This window comes from Aspergillus udagawae (assembly GCF_001078395.1).
Source record: "Aspergillus udagawae IFM 46973 DNA, scaffold_4, whole genome shotgun sequence".
Classification (NCBI taxonomy): Eukaryota; Fungi; Ascomycota; class Eurotiomycetes; order Eurotiales; family Aspergillaceae; genus Aspergillus; species Aspergillus udagawae.
The window spans coordinates 615,940-633,587 of record NW_025091267.1 but is presented as its reverse complement, the minus strand read 5'-3'; the positions used below and the strand labels follow the sequence as shown (position 1 = coordinate 633,587).

The 17,648-nt window shown below is 52.3% G+C and overlaps 5 protein-coding genes across 5 annotated transcripts; 2 read left to right on the top strand and 3 right to left on the bottom strand.

Annotated features, from left to right (window-relative positions):
- Positions 1-1,422: 1,422 nt before the first annotated feature.
- Positions 1,423-5,394, top strand: Aud_005594 (uncharacterized protein; the record flags this gene model as incomplete). Its single annotated transcript, XM_043290522.1, has 8 exons — positions 1,423-1,465; positions 1,538-1,710; positions 1,765-1,804; positions 1,858-2,015; positions 2,074-2,619; positions 2,677-2,853; positions 3,434-4,336; positions 4,393-5,394. The coding sequence occupies 8 exons, from the start codon at positions 1,423-1,425 to the stop codon at positions 5,392-5,394; spliced, it is 3,042 nt and encodes a 1,013-aa protein (XP_043146457.1).
- A 158-nt stretch (positions 5,395-5,552) lies between these two features.
- Positions 5,553-7,425, bottom strand: Aud_005593 (arylsulfatase; the record flags this gene model as incomplete). The annotated part of the gene is made up of 2 exons (XM_043290521.1): positions 5,553-7,209; positions 7,268-7,425. The coding sequence occupies 2 exons, from the start codon at positions 7,423-7,425 to the stop codon at positions 5,553-5,555; spliced, it is 1,815 nt and encodes a 604-aa protein (XP_043146456.1).
- An 803-nt stretch (positions 7,426-8,228) lies between these two features.
- Aud_005592 (sugar porter family MFS transporter) lies at positions 8,229-9,915 on the top strand (the record flags this gene model as incomplete). The annotated part of the gene is made up of 2 exons (XM_043290520.1): positions 8,229-8,397; positions 8,456-9,915. 2 exons carry the CDS (start codon positions 8,229-8,231, stop codon positions 9,913-9,915), a joined length of 1,629 nt encoding a protein of 542 aa, XP_043146455.1.
- Positions 9,916-10,430: 515 nt separating this feature from the next.
- atfB (bZIP transcription factor atfB) lies at positions 10,431-11,432 on the bottom strand (the record flags this gene model as incomplete). Its single annotated transcript, XM_043290519.1, has 1 exon — positions 10,431-11,432. The coding sequence occupies one exon, from the start codon at positions 11,430-11,432 to the stop codon at positions 10,431-10,433; it is 1,002 nt and encodes a 333-aa protein (XP_043146454.1).
- Positions 11,433-14,792: 3,360 nt separating this feature from the next.
- On the bottom strand, positions 14,793-17,101 carry Aud_005590 (uncharacterized protein; the record flags this gene model as incomplete). The annotated part of the gene is made up of 3 exons (XM_043290518.1): positions 14,793-15,598; positions 15,655-15,969; positions 16,033-17,101. The coding sequence occupies 3 exons, from the start codon at positions 17,099-17,101 to the stop codon at positions 14,793-14,795; spliced, it is 2,190 nt and encodes a 729-aa protein (XP_043146453.1).
- Positions 17,102-17,648: the final 547 nt, after the last annotated feature.

Below are 17,648 nucleotides of genomic sequence, written 5' to 3'. Positions count from 1 at the left end.
GTCCTGCACCGGTGCATCTTTCCTCGTCCGTGCTGGAAGGACACGAGGACGACGCATGATTGACATTGATACCCTTTTTCTCCAGTGGATCGCGAGGCGTCTCTTTGCCCGGTCAGGTTTGAAGGGTGGACCGGGCGAATCTGAGTACGACCCTAGCTCTCTTTCGGGCCGATAGCATCTGTTAACCTCTTTGAGTTCCTCGTCTGGCTTTTGTGCTCATCTCATATGACGGGGTCGATCTGGCGTTTTATGGTTTGTATCTTTGAAAAAGTTAAGAGGTGTAAAGTAGTTTAGTGAGCTGGACGGTGCAAAGGGCCATCATTTTGAACTGGCATCCCTGAATCTGAAGAGAAACTCATTATCAGTAAAGACTGGGGTGATTCCAATCTCCAAGGGAATATCAAGCATGATAAGCTGACCAGAGCACTGCTCTCAAACATTTGTGGTCATCCTGAAGTAGTATTACGAATTCTAGCAGTACTCTAATGGCCCGTGATTAGGAAGTAATGAGGCATAAAACCAAAGCTAGCTCTACGCTTTCGTCGCTTGCTGATATTCGCAGGTTCGGCCCTTATCGCGGAATTATAGGGCAACATGTAGAGAAAGAGAAAACTTCAAATGGCTGGATCCAAATGTAAGTGAAGAGGAACCGTATCTGTACATTGCCTGTAGGTATTTCGTATACCCCTGCACGGTACCACAAGAGATAAAGAGTGAAAGGACAGAAAAACGGCCAAGAACTGGCGCGATGTTCAACCTATATACGCTCTTATGATTAGACATGGGAAAACCATGTTCATGGAGATGTCAAGAAAGTATTTACTTACTCTTCCAATGAATCATCATCTACGGAGAGGAGTCGGGGAATTCTCGATCACCGGCCTTCCGACTCACCAATGATCGCCAGGCCACCGATTTTCTCTCGCATCCGCCTGCAAACTTCTAACTTCGCAGATGCGATCTTCACTATTTTGACTTCATGGCTTTTTTATATGCACTTAGACAAACGATGGACCGACTATAAACGTGGTTGAGGGATTTTATAATCCATAGCCATCATCGGCGAGGCCAGCATTATACAGACCCGGGACCACTTACTACTATCCACTGCAATCAGGGCCAATGATGGAATCGCAGCCAGATATGAATAGTCATCAGGAAGACTCCCTGGAAGCAGCCGAACCTTCTCTAGAAAGAGAAGCTTGGCCTAATGTACGGACAACTCAGACGGCAAGCTCTCAAAGTGTGTTGACGAGACTTTATGTGTCTCACTTCTTGTCGACATGGAACTCACGCATGTTTGAATTCGGTGCTGTCTTGTTCCTTGCTTCTATCTTCCAGGGAACTTTGTTGTATGCCTCGATCTACGCGTTGGTGCGTTCTGCGTCGGCAGTGGTTCTGTCTTCCTGGTTAGGATCCAAGATGGATCGGTCGAACCGCCTGCTAGCGATCCGACACTCCATTGGTAGGTCGCTTCTCGTGCCAACATATTATTACTAAGTTAATGAATGGTTACATGATGGCTTACACTTCGTAGTCTGGCAGAGAGTCCCTGTTGCAGTGTCCTGCGCATGCTTTGTAGCCCTTCTCATGCCTTCATTGCGAGAGTCTGAGCCTATTGTCTCGGGTTTATTTCTTGCAGTTGTCCTGCTCGCTTGCATGGAGAAACTGGCAGCAACAGCCAACACGGTGGCTGTGGAAAGAGACTGGGTACGTCGTAACAAAGTGAATTCTTCTGAGCAACAGACTCTAACGTCGGGTTAGGTCATCATTGTTTCAGACACTCTAGCAATCGAGAGGCAAGGTAGATAACTTAGTATTCTGACGTTATTCTGCATTGGACTGACGCCTGTATAGATCTGAATGCATCGATGAGACGGATAGATCTATTCTGCAAGCTTGTGGCCCCTGTGGTGATATCGCTCGTCGACGGCTTGTCTACAAAGGTCGCGGTCTGGACGGTCTTGGGTGTGAATATTCTTTGTGTCTTTATTGAATACATTGCCATTGCTCAGGTGAGTTCATCGTTGTTCGCCCTTTACACCACTTGAGCCTGACAGGATACCGTATTAGGTGTACAAGGCGATGCCGGAACTCGTGCGGACCGCTTCAGTCCCGACTGATTATGGAAGTGGAGCTGTCGAGGATGCACCCGAACATCCCACGGCGAGCCAACAGAGTTTGATTAAAAGCGCAATTCACCTGGCCAAAGGGGCTGCTTCGCCCTGGCGAGAGTACGCGGCTAGTCCAGTCTTTCTGGCATCCTTTGCCTTGAGCCTGCTGTACCTTACCGTACTCTCTTTTGGCACCACGATGGTCACATATCTCTTGCATACGGGGTTCGATCCTCTGCAGGTCAGCTGTATGAGAATCGGCGCTGTCCTCGCGGAATTGTCTGGCACGTGGGCTGCACCGTTCATCATGGGCAGGATCGGGCCCATTAGGTCGGGACTGTGGTTCCTCAATTGGCAACTTGGCTGTTTGGCGACTGCAGCAGTGGCTTTTGCCTTGTATGACTCGAACTCTCGGCTGGTAGCAGTGAGCCTCATCATGGGAGTTGCTTTGAGTCGGATTGGTCTTTGGGGGTTTGATTTGTCGGTTCAATTTCTCGTTCAAGAGGTAATCGCTTTCCCATCTGAAGGCTGTTATTAAAAGTTGCTAATGTCCATCATGTAGGGTGTTGAGGAAGATGCCCGGGGGCGATTCTCCTCCACCGAAATGGGCGTGCAGAACGTCTTTGAGATGCTCTCATTTGCAACCACAATAGCTTTTCCTCTTCCTGAGCAATTCAAGTATCCCGTCTTTATCAGTTACGGGGCGATTGCGTTGGCAGCCATATGTTTTGCGGCATACGTGAGAAAAGAGAGAGGACATTTGCTGCACATGTCCAAGTGTTGGGGTGGCGATAAAATGCGAAGGTCGTATCAGGCACTTCCTGGAGGCTTATGACACGATCCGTCCAATTTTTCCCATAATGATATGACCAACGCTGTACATACTGAGCTTTACTGTACTACAGGGTTGAATGAAGTATATTTATGTACATGTTGTGATGCTTACTGGAAATGCCTATGTATGTACTCATTATCAACCACGTAAGCAGCATGACATAGGGTATAAATGTAATTTTCTCTTTTACAGCTGTCTGTTCCCAGATAAGGGAGCTGGTATCCTCCTCGTTTGCCGTTGGTAGGGCTATCCTCGGACTTGTGGTGGTGGAGAGCGGGCCGCTCGAACTGCGGGGAAATTCAGTGCTTGTTTATGTGTCTCGCTCGCAGCTGCAACTGCGCGTTGCCCAAGCCAACTGCGCACCATGCCTGTTGAGCAGGGGCAGCCGACTTATTATGGAGGTAAACCACCTGTCTAACCGCCGTTCCTATTCTGGCGACCGTTCTTTGCTTGTGCAGTTTTCAGCTCTTCTGACTGCATCTAGGCTCCTCCCAGAGCACGGGGATTAGGCAGGTCAGGTCCTCGAAGACGATCCGGCTGCCTGACATGTCGAGCGCGAAAGGTTCGGTGTGATGAAGCGAAGCCAATCTGTGCAAACTGTACCCGACTTCGGCTGGGTTGTGTTTACAAGACGATTGTGCCCGCAGCCGTCCCGCGACAGGCTAATGGTCACACAGCTGCTGTGACGGGAAATCCGACCGCAAACACCTTCCAGAGACCAGATGCTAGCTATTTTAGTACGGTGCTACGACCTGATGGGCAGCAGGCCTATCGCGCGCCGCATGCAGCTGACGCTTCGCAATTGCGACCTGTGGATAATGCGGCGACGTCGCCCGGACCATTTGATATGCTTGGTTTCATGAGCGAGATTACGTCCGAGTTGGAGCGCAAGCACCTCGATCTGACCAACGGATTATCTGAATTTACCAATGCGACGTCTGCCAAGGCGTCGGACGGCACTGCAAATGTACCACATACTGATCGATCGATGAGTTGGGACTCGAGTGTTTATTCAAAGGGAACGCAATCACAGTCTCCCGCTGCGGAGGGTATGTGGCCGGAGACTGGAGCCGCGTACGAGGAGCATCTGCTGGCATATTTCCTCAACTCTGAGCCACCGGCGACGATATTCGGACCCGTGAACCTCGAATGGAAATATGTGCGTGAGGTTATCGTAGCGCAATCGGGCGACTTTCGACCTTTGCGGAATAGCATCTACTGTTTTGCAGAGGTGCATAAGGCCATCAAGGAAGGGAGTCAGCCTAATTCGGCATCGACATACCACCAGCAGGCAAGTTTGGAAGGGCAGTCATACTTATTTGGGCACGTGGATGAGCCAACGTTGGTCAAGGTCTTTACCACTGTCTTTCTGCTCATGTTATCTGAAGTATGCAAGGCATGTCCAAGTTTTATGGTAAAAGAAATTGACTAAACGCAGTACAGTCGCTATCATCCCCAGACCTGGGCCGCCATGGTACATCTTTTCTCCACTCAGCTTACCTATTGCTTCAGCGCTTTCACAATCAGATCCAGTCATGGACTGGCTTTGGGCGCCTGGTGGTCTCCTGGGTCTCTCTCCTGGATGTGAAATCGCTGATTGCCGGCCGAGATGGCGATCCTCTGATTGAATTCGGCAGCCTGGCCGAGTTCTCCACCGAGCAAAATGAATCGAGTGGTGCCGTTAGCGGACAATCGTCCACCAGCAGCGGTATTATGGACGATCGTCCGGTAGACAAGAAAGCGACAGAAGATTACCTTCTGTCGAAACCAGGCTATCTTGTCTACGACGCCATTGCGGGGCCCGCATTTCGCTTCTTCGTTCAAGCCCAGCAAATTATCCGGCGGATCGTGTGCATCGACCTCCATCATCGCAGTCGCGGGACGCTGGGGGACGAATTTGAGGTCCTGCAGATCGCCCACAGAGTAGGCGCTGATCTGGAGACTCTATGGAACTGCCGGCCACCAGTGCTGGACGTCTACGACCGGCCTGAAGAGCTGCTTGACCCCTTAAGTCAGTCGGTTGCGGACGAGATATGCCGCACATTCCGACAGTATGTGGCCAACTTTCTGGCGATTTTCATCTATCTGCACCGGGTAGCATTCGCTATTTATCCGCGGACCGATCGAGTCAACCGCGCTGTGGATCAAATCATCCAGCTGGCGACGGCTGAGTCTGCAAGTACGCAGCGACACCTGCCAGTGAGCTTCTTCTGGCCGCTTTTTATAGCCGGCCTGGAGGGTACGTTGACTCAGCGGCGGTGGATCCTGCAGGAGATGCAGCGCATGGTGGGCTGTGATAGCGATGTGACGCAGCGGCATCCCAACGCAAGCAAAGTGCTGTTCCTTCTGGAGGAGATGACGCGGAGACAGGATGCGTCCCGAACCTGGGCAGACTCGCGGTGCGTGAGGCGCGAACTCTTTACTGATTTTTATGTCCTCATATAGCTTAATATGGATATTCGACAAGAAGAATCTTTAAGGTATGTTTGACAGTTAGCGGAACTATTAATTGCGTGCAAACTACATGGAGATTGCTGCAGACGAGCGTTCATATTGACCGCATGGTAAAATATCATACAGCGAGGGAATTAGTCAGTCACAAACTAAAACTGCTTGACCGCTCTCTGGAACCGCTGTGGCTTCCGCATGAACTTTTCAGGCTCATCGCGAGCCCCCTGCTTCCAGTAATCATACTCCATCCAGGCATTCTCTGGCATCTGCGCCTCGGTCGCCTCGATGAAGTCACCCAGATCCGGATTCAGAGGAATCACACCCGTCTCGATCACGTACTGATCCCACAGCTTCAGCAACTGCTTCAACCGCTCGGGATGCACATCAGCTAGGTCGTGAACCTCTCCCGGATCGTCGGCCAGATTGTACAGCTGCCATCGCTCGGGACCTTTGGGTTTTGGAATATACACGATCTTCCAGTCACCGAACCGAAGCGCCGCCCGGCCGCAGGTCTCCCATCCTTGGATGAAGTCCCTCTCGTGAATCCGTTCCGACTCGCCTCGTGCCCACGGGTAGAAGCTCTTGCCGCGCATGGGGACCACTTCGCGGCCTTGGTACGTGGGAGCCGGATGCTTGACTCCGGCCATGTCAAGGATCGACGGTGCGAGATCCATGACCGTTGCGAACTGGTCTGTAATCCCACTCCGCGCCACAAACACGTTGCTGGGGAACCTGGCCAGGAAGGGGACGCGGACGCCGCCTTCAGTGGTGTAGGCTTTGTACAGACGGGACGGGGCGGTGGCGGCCTGCGCCCAGCGCGGCCCGTACCAGATGAACGAATTGGCATTGCCTAGATTCTCGAGGCTGTTGTCGTAGTATTTCTGGAGATGGGGCATGACGCCACTCTGGACCATGGGGTAGGCCTCGTAGGCGGCGCCCTCGGCGCCGTTGTCGGACATGAAGCAGACAAAGGTGTTGTCCAGCTCGCCGATGGAGGCCAGGTAGTCGACGACCTTGCCGACGTTGGCATCGATGCACTCCACCATGCCGGCGTAGACCTCCATGGCGGTGCAGGACTTCTTCTTCTCCTCCGGGGTGTAGTCGGCCCATTCCTTGACCTCGTCCGCAACGACGGGATGCGGCTCCACGTCTGGACGGACCATCCCCAGCTCCTTGAGCCGCTGAAGTCGCTTCAGGCGCAGTGCATCGGGTCCGTCGTCGTAGACGCCGCGGTAATGGTCGATGTACTCGCGGGGCGCCTGGAGCGGCCAATGCGGGGCCGTGAAGGGCAGGTAGGCGAAGAAGGGGCGCTCGTCCTTCCTCTCGTGCCAGTCGGAGAGATACTGAAGCATCTTATCGCCGTATCCGTCGGACGAATACCACCCCTCCGGCAACCGCTTCACGTAGTGATCATCTTCCATGTGGAGAGCGATGTAGCTCGCTTCGAGGAAGGTTGGCGTGCCATCGGACCCCTGGAGCTGGGGCTCGTAGGCATAGTGGTTCGAGCAAGCAGGCAGATGGGCAAAGGAGCGCTCGAAGCCTCGCTTGTGCGGTGAGCGCTCCGGGGTGAGGCCCAGATGCCATTTCCCCGACATGACGGTGTGGTAGCCCGCATCCCGCAGCAACTCGGGTAGCGCGGCGACGCGCTCGTTCAAGTATCCCTCATAACCGGGCATGCCGCGCTGAGGCGCAGTGCTCATCTGGGAGCCCCTGGGTCCGTTCTGACCGGAGATGTTGGTCCATTCGATCAGGTTGCCGAGACCTGCGATGTGGTGGTCTGTCCCGGTCATGATCATGGCGCGGGTGGGACTATAGCGGTTACCCCAGGGCCAAGGGCGCTCGATAATGCTAGAGAAAGGGAACTCACGAACAAGCGGCCGCAGCATGAAAGTCTGTGAAACGTAACCCCCCATTTAAAGCAAGACGATCGATATTGGGTGTGCGGATTTCTCCTCCGAAGCAGCCTACATCGGAGAAGCCCAAGTCATCGGCGACGATGACGAGGAAATTGGGACGGTTATCCATGATAGAGCAACAAGATGGCACCGAGCATGAGGCAGGGAGATCTGATGGGAGGAGGGGAGATGAGGGGAGAGCAGCGCCGCCATTATGTATCAGCTCAGCCACCAGTGATGGTTGTTGTCGCTGTATCTTGTAGACCAATTGAGTTGCGCATTTAGTTGACTTGATAATCCAAAATAGTCCAGTAGGACTACTTGCCAGGCGATCTTCTTTTCATTTGACGGCCATCGCCCATCGGCTGTCGGCTGTGTAGCCACTCCAGGAGTGTACCTGGACACTTGGCTATTGAAGGTCCCTTATTATTATTGGCTCACTGGACAGAACTCCCGTAGTCAACCATCAAATCTTCGTGGGACAAAGCTTTGAGTGGGGTTCTATGCCCCGTCAATGAGAGGACTGCGGGGTGTCCGGATTCGGCAATCAGTGACGCCTCAGATTGTCCATACAGCGTCCACACAGCTGCAATATAGCATTGCTCTTGTCTGTTATCCTCTTCTTTCTTCCTTCAAAATGCATCTTCGACAGTCCATCATGGCGTGATCTCTCCACTCTGTTGCGCAGTCGGCAGTCGGCTAACCATACGTCATCCTGCCCTGACATAATCAAATAGCGGTATGTTGATCAATCTCAGCGTTAAGGCTACACTCACAATGCCATCATTACATTGTTTGGTCCTTTGAATAAGTGATCCTCTGGAACTATGTGATCGGGTATCACCACGTTGATCCCTTCCCCGCGTTCTTACCGGAAGAACCGAGTGTCGCTATCTAATGCAGGACAGAATGTCCTGTTGACACACACACAAAATGAGGTCGTACACCCAGCTCCCTCAACAGGATCCTGACGATTTTGCTATTGTTTCTCCTGACCCCACTGAGCAGACGGTTTCTCGTCTGGCTGGGCTACGCCTGTTCTGGCTGGCAGCTGTGCTTTGCTGTGGTGGTGCGTTGTTTGGGTATGACTCTGGGGTCATTGGTTAGTCCTCAGTCATTAACCCCCCGTTACATTCGGATGCGAGGCTGATGATCTACAGGAGGGGTGCTCACCTTCGAGTCCTTTGCTCGCGACTTTCGATATAGTCCGGCAGACAAGACTCGCGTCAGCTCCATCGCTGTCGGCATCCAGCAGGCCGGCGCCCTGGTAGGCTGCTTCGCCGTCTGGCCCGTGACGAACCGCTGGGGACGTCGTCTCGCCATGATGGCATGCTCTGCCGTTTTCTGCGCAGGGGTCATCCTCGAAGTCGTCAACTCGCACTCGCTGGCCCTGTTCTACGCCGGCCGGGTGATCTGCGGACTGGGTATCGGGGGCTCCGCCACCGTCATCCCCATCTACCTGGCCGAGATGAGCCCCAAAGAGTCGCGCGCCCGCCTCGGCAGCTGCTACCAGTTCACTTACACCATCGGCATCCTCGTCTCGTACTGGATCGACTACGCCGTCAAGTTCATGCCCGCCTCCCCAGCCCAATGGCAGATCCCCATCGCCCTACAGCTCGTCCCCGGCGCCCTCATGGGCCTCGGCACCAGCACCCTCCCCGAGAGCGTCCGCTGGCTCCTCGCCAAGGGCGACGACGCCCGCGCCTACTCCAGCCTGCTCTGGATCCGCGCTGCGTCCTCATCCTCGCCCGCCCTCTCCGCCGAATTCACCCACATGCGCCAAGGCCTCGAGCAAGAGCGCGCCGCAACAGCCAACTTCCACCCCCTCGAGCTCCTCGCCGGCCCCAACGCGCGCCGCCTCCTCCTAGCCTTCGGCCTCTTTCTCGCCCAACAGTCCACAGGCGCCACCGCCCTCGCCTACTTCGCCCCGCAGTTCTTCTCCCTCCTCGTCGGACCCGCCGATAGTGACCGCAACAGCAATACCCCCCTCCTCCTAACAGGCATCTTCGGCGCCATAAAAGTATTATCTTGTCTTCTCTTCCTCCTTCTCCTCTCCGACCGCTTCGGCCGCCGCCCGCTCCTTCTCTCCGGCGCCGCAGCCATGTCCGCCTGCATGCTCGCCACCGCCGCCGTCCTCAAATCCAACACCCCAGCACCCGCTTCACCAGGAAGCATTACGCCAGCAGCCATCGCAACCATCACTCTAATCTACCTCGACATCATCGCCTACAATCTCTCCTGGGGGCCCCTCCCCTGGCCCTGCGTCTCCGAGCTCTTCCCCACGCGCATCCGCGAGCCCGGCGTGGCGGTAGGCGTCGGCGCGCAATGGACGTTCAATTTCGTGTGGTCGTTTAGCACGCCGTTCATTCTGGCGAAAATTAAATGGGCCACGTTCCTCCTGTTTGGGGGGTTGGATCTGCTGATTGTGGGGTTTGTGTGGGTGTGTGTGCTGGAGACTAAGGGGAAGTCGTTGGAGGAGATCAGTGCCTTGTTTGAGGGGGGTTATTCCGCTCGTTTGTCTACTGCGAGGAGGGAGGTCGGTAGTGATAGTGATGGTGATAATGGCAAGGATGGGAGTATACTGCATGTGGAGGCTGGAAGTTCTTCTCCTCAACCTTGAACTAAATAGTATATAACTTAGGGGAGAGAACCACTCTGAATAGTTATTGCATGGTCAATTACCAATAGAGCAGCTAGACACTCTTGTTGCTCCTAGTCTCTCCAGGTATCACCATTGAATGCTGCAGCCTAAGTACCAGTGATAAAGGAATGGCATTGAGCAGGCGTGATTGTTCGCCTAATATACATCTATTATTCATGAATTACTGTCGTCACGAGTACTCCCGGTACCCAGTCGCAGAGAAACCTCCCTTGAGCAAGCCAGCATCAAACCAAACACAAAGCAAAACACAAACCATCCATAAACCATTGTAAGAATGTTACCGCCTAGCATCCTCATTAAACTCCAAATAAGCAATCCGGTTCCTTCGCCAGAAGGTGAAATAGCAAGCAGGCTAATCCGCAGACCCTTGTTTCCATACTTTTCCTAACCAGGCGCCAGTATGGATCGTAGTAGTAGTAATAGTCATCAAAGCAAAGCACGAGGTCATTGTCACATCAGGGGTTGAAAAAGGCTCAAACGTTGATCAAATCGTCAAAGCTGTCGTCGGTCGAAAAGGCATAAGAGTTCTCCGTCAGGACGGACGCCTCCGAGTCCCGACGGACGGACGGGTCCATGGACTCACCCGAACGAGATGGTTCTAGGTGCAGCGGGTCATCAAAGCCAAAGGACAGCGCCTGCTGAGGTCGTGGGGTCATCGGCCCTTCGGAAGACGATGCTGCTGCATCCGCCACGTCGGTCAACTCCGGGGCCGTTGTGTCGCTGTAGGTAATCTTCTTTACCATCTGTGCTAGATGGAGCTTGATCGGCTCATCTCCGCATTGAGCGTGCTTCAGGACTTCGTTCTTCAGTCCCAGAATCTCCGAGCGCAGGCGGGCAATCTCAGACACCAGTTGCTCCTTCTTGTCCGACTGCTCCCTATACCGCGACTCAAGAAGCTGTGTATGCTCTTTCTTCTTCTGCCGACATTTGCTGGCGGCCAATCGGTTGCGTTCCAGGAACTTCTCCCGCTTCGCCTTCTCCTGCTGCTGTTCGTTGTACTCGGCCTGGGTCATCTTGAAGTCGCGGACCTTGCGACGTTTGGAGCTGCCGCCGTTGCTGTTTATGGCGGACTGCTCACAGAAGCTTCTACGATCGCTATGAGTCTGGAAACTCTGTGTTCCGTTGGGGAATTGGCACTGAGACAGCGAGTATAGATCACCGACCGTGTGAGTCTTGTTGTCACCATATGGAGGTGGAGTAGGCTGGCCATTGCGGACATGGGAGTGCTTGAGGTCGCGTTCAAGGTTAGGATTGGAGAACATCTGTTCGCGCTTTCCGTTCCACGAGGGCATGGAGGAAGAGATAGGACTCATACTCCAGAGATGCTCTTCGTCAGGGAGAGACAGTCCAAGAAAGTCACCGGGGAAGGCATTAGGAGGAGCAAAGGGAGAGGGGCCAGGATTGACAGCATCGGGACCAGGCAATGCAGACCGGCCAAAGGCGGATTGGTCCGGTAACATATTGAGGGTCGACATCGGGAGCGAGGGTTGCACGATGCGTCGTACAAGGGGGTTTCAGCTGAAGAGCACGCCACTGATAATGGTATTTGAATTATGTATGGAAGAGAGAAAGCTGTCAAGATGATCTTTAAAAAAGCAAGACAGAAAGAAGAAGAAAACAAGAAGAAGACGAAGCAAGAGTTAGATATCTATAACAGTAGTGGATTGATAGAGCGGCAGTGTAAGTGGCGGGCCGAGAAGTGACAGCTCGATCCGGACAAACAATCAGAGCGGGAGGGGCAGCAGGAAGGTTTTTGCTTGAGACCTTTTTTGTTTAGAGGCAAGAGACAAGGTAGCTGCAGGGGGAGAGGACGGATGGAAAAGGAGTACCGTAGTTGGTGGTAGAGGCGTACGTGGATGGACTTATCCAAGAGAAGGAAGGAAGGAGAACAAAGCGAATAAGAAGGGACAGGAGAATAAAACCGCGGTTGGTGAGGAGAAGACGAAAAAGGGAATTGGCGCAGATGCGTCTAGAATCCACAGAGAAGCCCAGAGAACGAGAATTGAGAGAGAGGGAATGGAGTGGTGTGTGGTCAGATCCGAGTTGTTGCAACCAGGGGAGCGCAAAAAGCATGGAAGGAGAAACAAAGTGGGGAGTGGCTAGACAAGAGGAGACGCTGAAGAACAGGAGATCTGTCTAAGGGAAGAGTTGATGATGATGAAAGAGAGAAAGGAAGAACAAGTCTTGAGGAAACCAGACAGAACCACTTCCATGGACAGATGAGTGATTGACAGTCGTTGTCTTGAGGTTGAGACTGCGATTGTTTGCAATTGCAACTGCCACTGCCAATGTGGAAGTAAGAGAATCAATCAGGTACTGGTCAGATAAACAGTGCACTTATTCTGTTTGATAGACCCCTTATATCTTCCTATAATATAGTTCCCTGTTTCTGTCTCTTCAACAGGGAGTAGTAACGAGGTACGTATCCATAGAACAGGCTGTGGTTATAAGACACCAGAATGAAAACTTGTATTAACCCAATGAGGAAATATACATGGGAAATATACATGCGACAGCGTTGTCTATCTACTTGAAACCCTCCATGATGATATTGATGGCCACATCGACCAGTCCTGTTGGTGGACGAGGATCTCGACCTGTGAGAACCCAGAACCGGGTGGACTTTGTCAAGATGGGAGGGGGATCAACTCTTTAGCTACGGACAATCCGAATGGAATTGACGGATGTTGAGGAGTTGAAGATGGTCGGTAGGGGGCCATTATTGGCTGGGACATCGCGGAGGGGAGGAACATTTATTGACTGGAGAACCATAATAACGATAGCTAATATCCACTGTTTTCCCTGTTTCCCAACCGCCTTCAGACAGGGGAGGATCAAGGGCAGAGGCCCTGATCCAAGAACAAAAGGTACTTCGTAGTATGTATCTATCCGCGGAAAAGCAACGTACTTTGCTTACACTCGACACCTGTGGTACTTCCACATCCAGCTAGGATATATGAGAGGTACTTTCCTAAACAGGCAGGGGCACCATCGCTCTCTGCTCTGATTGGGCTGAGTTTTATTCCGGACCCCAACCCCACCATAGCTGGAACATTGTGACGTCATTTAGAGGCTGACTCCGCGTTTTGTACGCTGATTCGCCACTCGCCTTCACTGATGGTTGTCCTTACCTGGTTAGGTGGCCCTGGTTAAGGTACTGGTATACCCGCAAGTACCTCTTACTCGCAGCCAGATACTCAGTAGTAGACACTTCCAGCCTTCCACCCTTGCATCAGCACGTGCATATTTCATCATCTAATATGAGATATGACAGCTCTCCAATATTCCATCGTTGCCACCTCTCTCTGTGCACAGCTAACTCACACAATCAGGATCCCACAGACGCCAGATGGTCAAGTTCTCAAGCTGAACACTGGTACACCGTACACACACTCTCAACCATGGCAGTCCTGCTGTCAACCTGCCACTCACCCCGTATAACCATGGATTTGGCCAACATCCGAAGAAGGAAAGGAAATAGATAGATAACTTACGGTTCAGAACATTCATGGTTCGAGGTTCAGGTTCAGGCCCAAGGTATGATGTTTATGATCACGTCATCTCCAGCATCCCACTCCACTCACAAGACCTCGACTTTTATCTGTAGATCCTCCACTGAACACTATCAAATATCAAGATAAACCGACAAGTACAAGGGACAGAGACAGTCGAGACACGCGTCCCAGTCTCGAGCCCAGCGAGCCCAGAGCACAGAGCCCGGAGCCCAGAGCCCTCATCCGACTCCAAAATCAGGTTTACCCTACATCCAAGGGATCATCACCTCGTCGAGACCATCTACCAATGTCCATATTTCTGGTCCGCATCCCGGAATGAGTCCCGTCTAGGTAGAGTACAGCAGTAGACTACATCTGCCGGTCCAGAAACCCGACAACTCACCGTTCAGCGATCGGCATCTGCTCCACCCTCCGGATCGCTTGTCCTCGTCCAATGCCCAGGGGGCCAAAGGGCACTCCCACTAGCGGTTTCATCCTCCAACCCTCCAGCTCAGCTTATTCAATTCCAATTCCAACTTCAGGAAATCGGATCTCAACCTTGGGCTGTTTCTTATCCTAGCCAACGAACCTGAGCATGTCAAGCTGGCGACCACTCCATAGGTACCTCGACCCTTGTTGTTCTCGTTTCACATACTTTGACATATATACATACATCCGATCCATATACGGAGTAAACTAGCCCAGGGCTCTGTCTGGAGTAGAAACTTGTGGACGTAAAGTATGGTCGGAGCTTCCAGATACGGATAGTGGATAGTGGTTGAGATGATATATCCTTGTCAAACGCTTGATCCGGGACCTGATCGAACTTCAAGAGGGTCTGCTGAACTACCCACAAGCTAGATATAAGGTATGAATCCTGCCAACAGCTGTGACCGCGGCGATCTACATTATAGGGTACTGGCCTGACCACCCACCAATGGCGTGGACAGTACTGCCATGTTCCTTGTCCATACTACAGTCGTACTTCCGTCAGGGGTAAAGAGCAGGCAAGCCACTTGTGTCATCATGATAGAAGGTACTGCTGGAGATCGTCTTTTCCCCCGCATTCACTCTTGTCTACCAACCAATTCAGCTATTGTACACGAATCCCGATGCCCTTGGCTGTCCGCCGTCTCATCTATCGAATGCCTAGAAGGGATCGTCTAGTCGGGCTCCACGGCGGCTCAGCCTGACCAAAAGCCAAGCACCATCAGGTTATATCAACAAATCATTCTACAATGTCCCAGAGTACTGCATACACAGTCCAGAATCGCCCCGTGTCCACAAGCCGGCCCGTGAACCAAGCACGGATTGATGATCCATCATCTGCTTCCATCCAAGCTATTCCGAACCCTCAGACGACCAAGATATTGTAAGTCGCTCTGGCACGTGCACTTGATCCTCCCAGACCCGCAATTGGCGGCTCACCGCTCGCCAGTTCGCAATCAGCATCATCGCCACATACATGCGATTCATCTCAAGTATGCGCAGGGTCTCCGGATCATAAGCACCTTCTTCAGGCCCTTGATCCGTCAGCAGGGGCCCAAAGACCTGACCGAGCCCTTCCAATATCTGCGAACGCGTTACAAATTCCAGTTTTCCAACGCCAGTCTTGTACCCATGCCGCTCATACTCCACAATTCGTCTCGTTTCATGCACGTAAAAGGCACATAACCCGAAAACAGCGCACATCAGCTCCAGTTGCATGGGACCCGCCAAGGCTAGAATGGCGAGGCCAATCGCTTTGATCCTTGTGTACCTTGCTTGGGTTAGCCCTCCGAGACAGCTACGCGTCCGTTTGAGCTTTTGGTCGGGGCTGTTCAGCTTGTCGTCCAAGGAAGGAGTCTTGATGTAGATATCTAACAAAGCGCTATATAGGTGCTTGGATCCCAAAATGCCGCCAGGAAGCCCAGCAAGCAGGCACTTGAACACCCACCCAACACTGAGGATGTGAGTCGAATGGCGCTGCGACTGGATAGAACTCAGGATGCTCATTAACTCAGACGGCATCTCGCCACTGCCCATCGTAATGTGAATCTTGTCCTGCTCTCTCTCGCTGGATACCACCTGGGTGGCGAAATAACCATAGATCTGTGCAGCTGCGCCTAAATCACCCGGATCGAAGAACAGGTCTCGTACAAGGGGACCTGCAGCTCGCCTTAATAAGCAGATGACTCATACCTGGGATTCAGGGGATGCATACCACGACATCTCAGATACGTTGCCGTCGCTACAAAGCATACGGGTAATTTAAGCGCCGTCGGTGCAAAGTCTCCGGGATAGGCCAAGAAGCTGTGACCCCCAAGGCGAGCTAGAGTTTCCAAAGTCTTTCCGGCTAGCGAATCCATCCGATAGGAACAGTAAGAGAGGTTGGCAAATGTCTTCATTCGACGCAACTTTCGCTCCTGTGGCATACTCTGGGCCTTGAGATGGAAGGTCGATCGCACCGTTCTGATCCGACGAATAATCCTATCCCGCCGTCGAGGCAGGCCCCTCGCGGAGTCGCAGGGTCGCGAGACTGATATCCAGGTTTCGTCAGCAATCCCCATGAATGCCGTCAATGGGGAGACACTCAACCTACCTGAAGTGGGATGAGCATGAGAGCAATCGCCGCCCCCCTGACGTTTAGTATTGCTCAGAGGCAAAGGTTTGAAATTCAGCTTGATAGCTAGATCATTGAACGCTATGGCAGCTTTGCGCCGATCGAAAACATCTGACCAGTTGCCATCATCCAAGCACGAGATGGGAAGAGAACGAAGAGAACCCTCTCGTGACAAGTTTCCCATGATATCCAGGTCGGTGCAGATGACAGGCCTTCTTGACCTTTTGTAGACATGGAGGTTCTGCGGCTTCTGAGAATCGGTAAGACTGTAGTTTGAACTCGAGTCCCTGCTGGATCGAGAGGCGGCTTTGAATCGGTCTGTGAATGGGTTGGAAACCGCTTCTAACTGGGGCGATTCCTCAACTTCATCGAAAGGATTCTCGTATACACATGCCCGTTCGATAAGGCTGATCGGGTTGGACGTTTTTCGGGAAGGGTGGCGACAGACAGTCTCGGTTGTGAGATCGGAATTGACAGACTCAAGAGTCTTGTCACTGGCTTTGCGGGACTCCTGATGTTCATGTGCATCCTTATCTATACCCGAGTCCTCGTTGGAGCTAATGGTTCTTGCAACGTGAAGGGTACAGTCATTTTGTCGAGCCCGCCCCCCAAGTCGCATTAGCGATTTCCAGTGTCGAGGCTTGCGAGAACGAAGGGACGTCATAAAGCCTGCAAGTCCTTTTGAGCCTGCCACTGGATGCTGTGATTCTGTGAATACTTGTTGCGAGTCTGTTTTAAAACATGAATATTTCGAGGAAGGGTCAGAGTCACCAGAGGTAAGTGCCTGTTCGAGGCTCCCAGCTGATGCGGCGTTAGATTCAGGCTCATCGACATGATACTTCTTGGAGCAGTGGCCATCGTTGGTTGTGTCTGTTCCGATTGTACCTTGCTCATTCGAGACTTGCTTTAAAGACGGATTTGTTCGGTAAGCAGCATGTGTGACAGCACCCGCTCGTGTGCGGTGTACCCAAGTCCATGACTGCCTGCCCTCTAAAGTTCTCTCATTGCCTTGCTCTGAAGCTCTAAAGAAAGTATCGAAGAGTCCCATCCTCACATGAGAAAGAGTCGTTCGTCTAGCATAGGAAGGATATGAAGTGTGGTATAATTTCACGTACACGAGAAATTATCCCTGCCCTCCTTTGACCGTCGGCATAATGAATGGCGTGGTCGCTGTGCGCCTTCCTGAGTTGTGGGAGATATTGTTGACAAAAGGCAGGCGGCGAGATCAATGTGCTGTTCTTCGTTCCTTCTTGCCTTGAACTCATCTCAGAAAAAGGGATGTGTCAACAACATCGACATTACCTTCGGGACTAGGTCTCCTTCATGTCTTGCGGGTACACAGAAAAAGGAAAGTCGTGACAAAAGAAATCACAGAGACAAAGACAAAACATGGATTGTTGAAAAATAGAGACGTATCATCAAAATGAAATCTATTGTTGTCGAGCAAAGCGCCTTGGAATACAGCGCAGTTGGAGCCAAGGACACCATCCCATTACCTTTCGTGCGTTTTACATCGTGGCATCCTCCTATAAGGACAAGACAGAAGAAAAGTAATGGAAAGAAGAAAAGTGGCGGACAGGGGAACAAAGAATTTG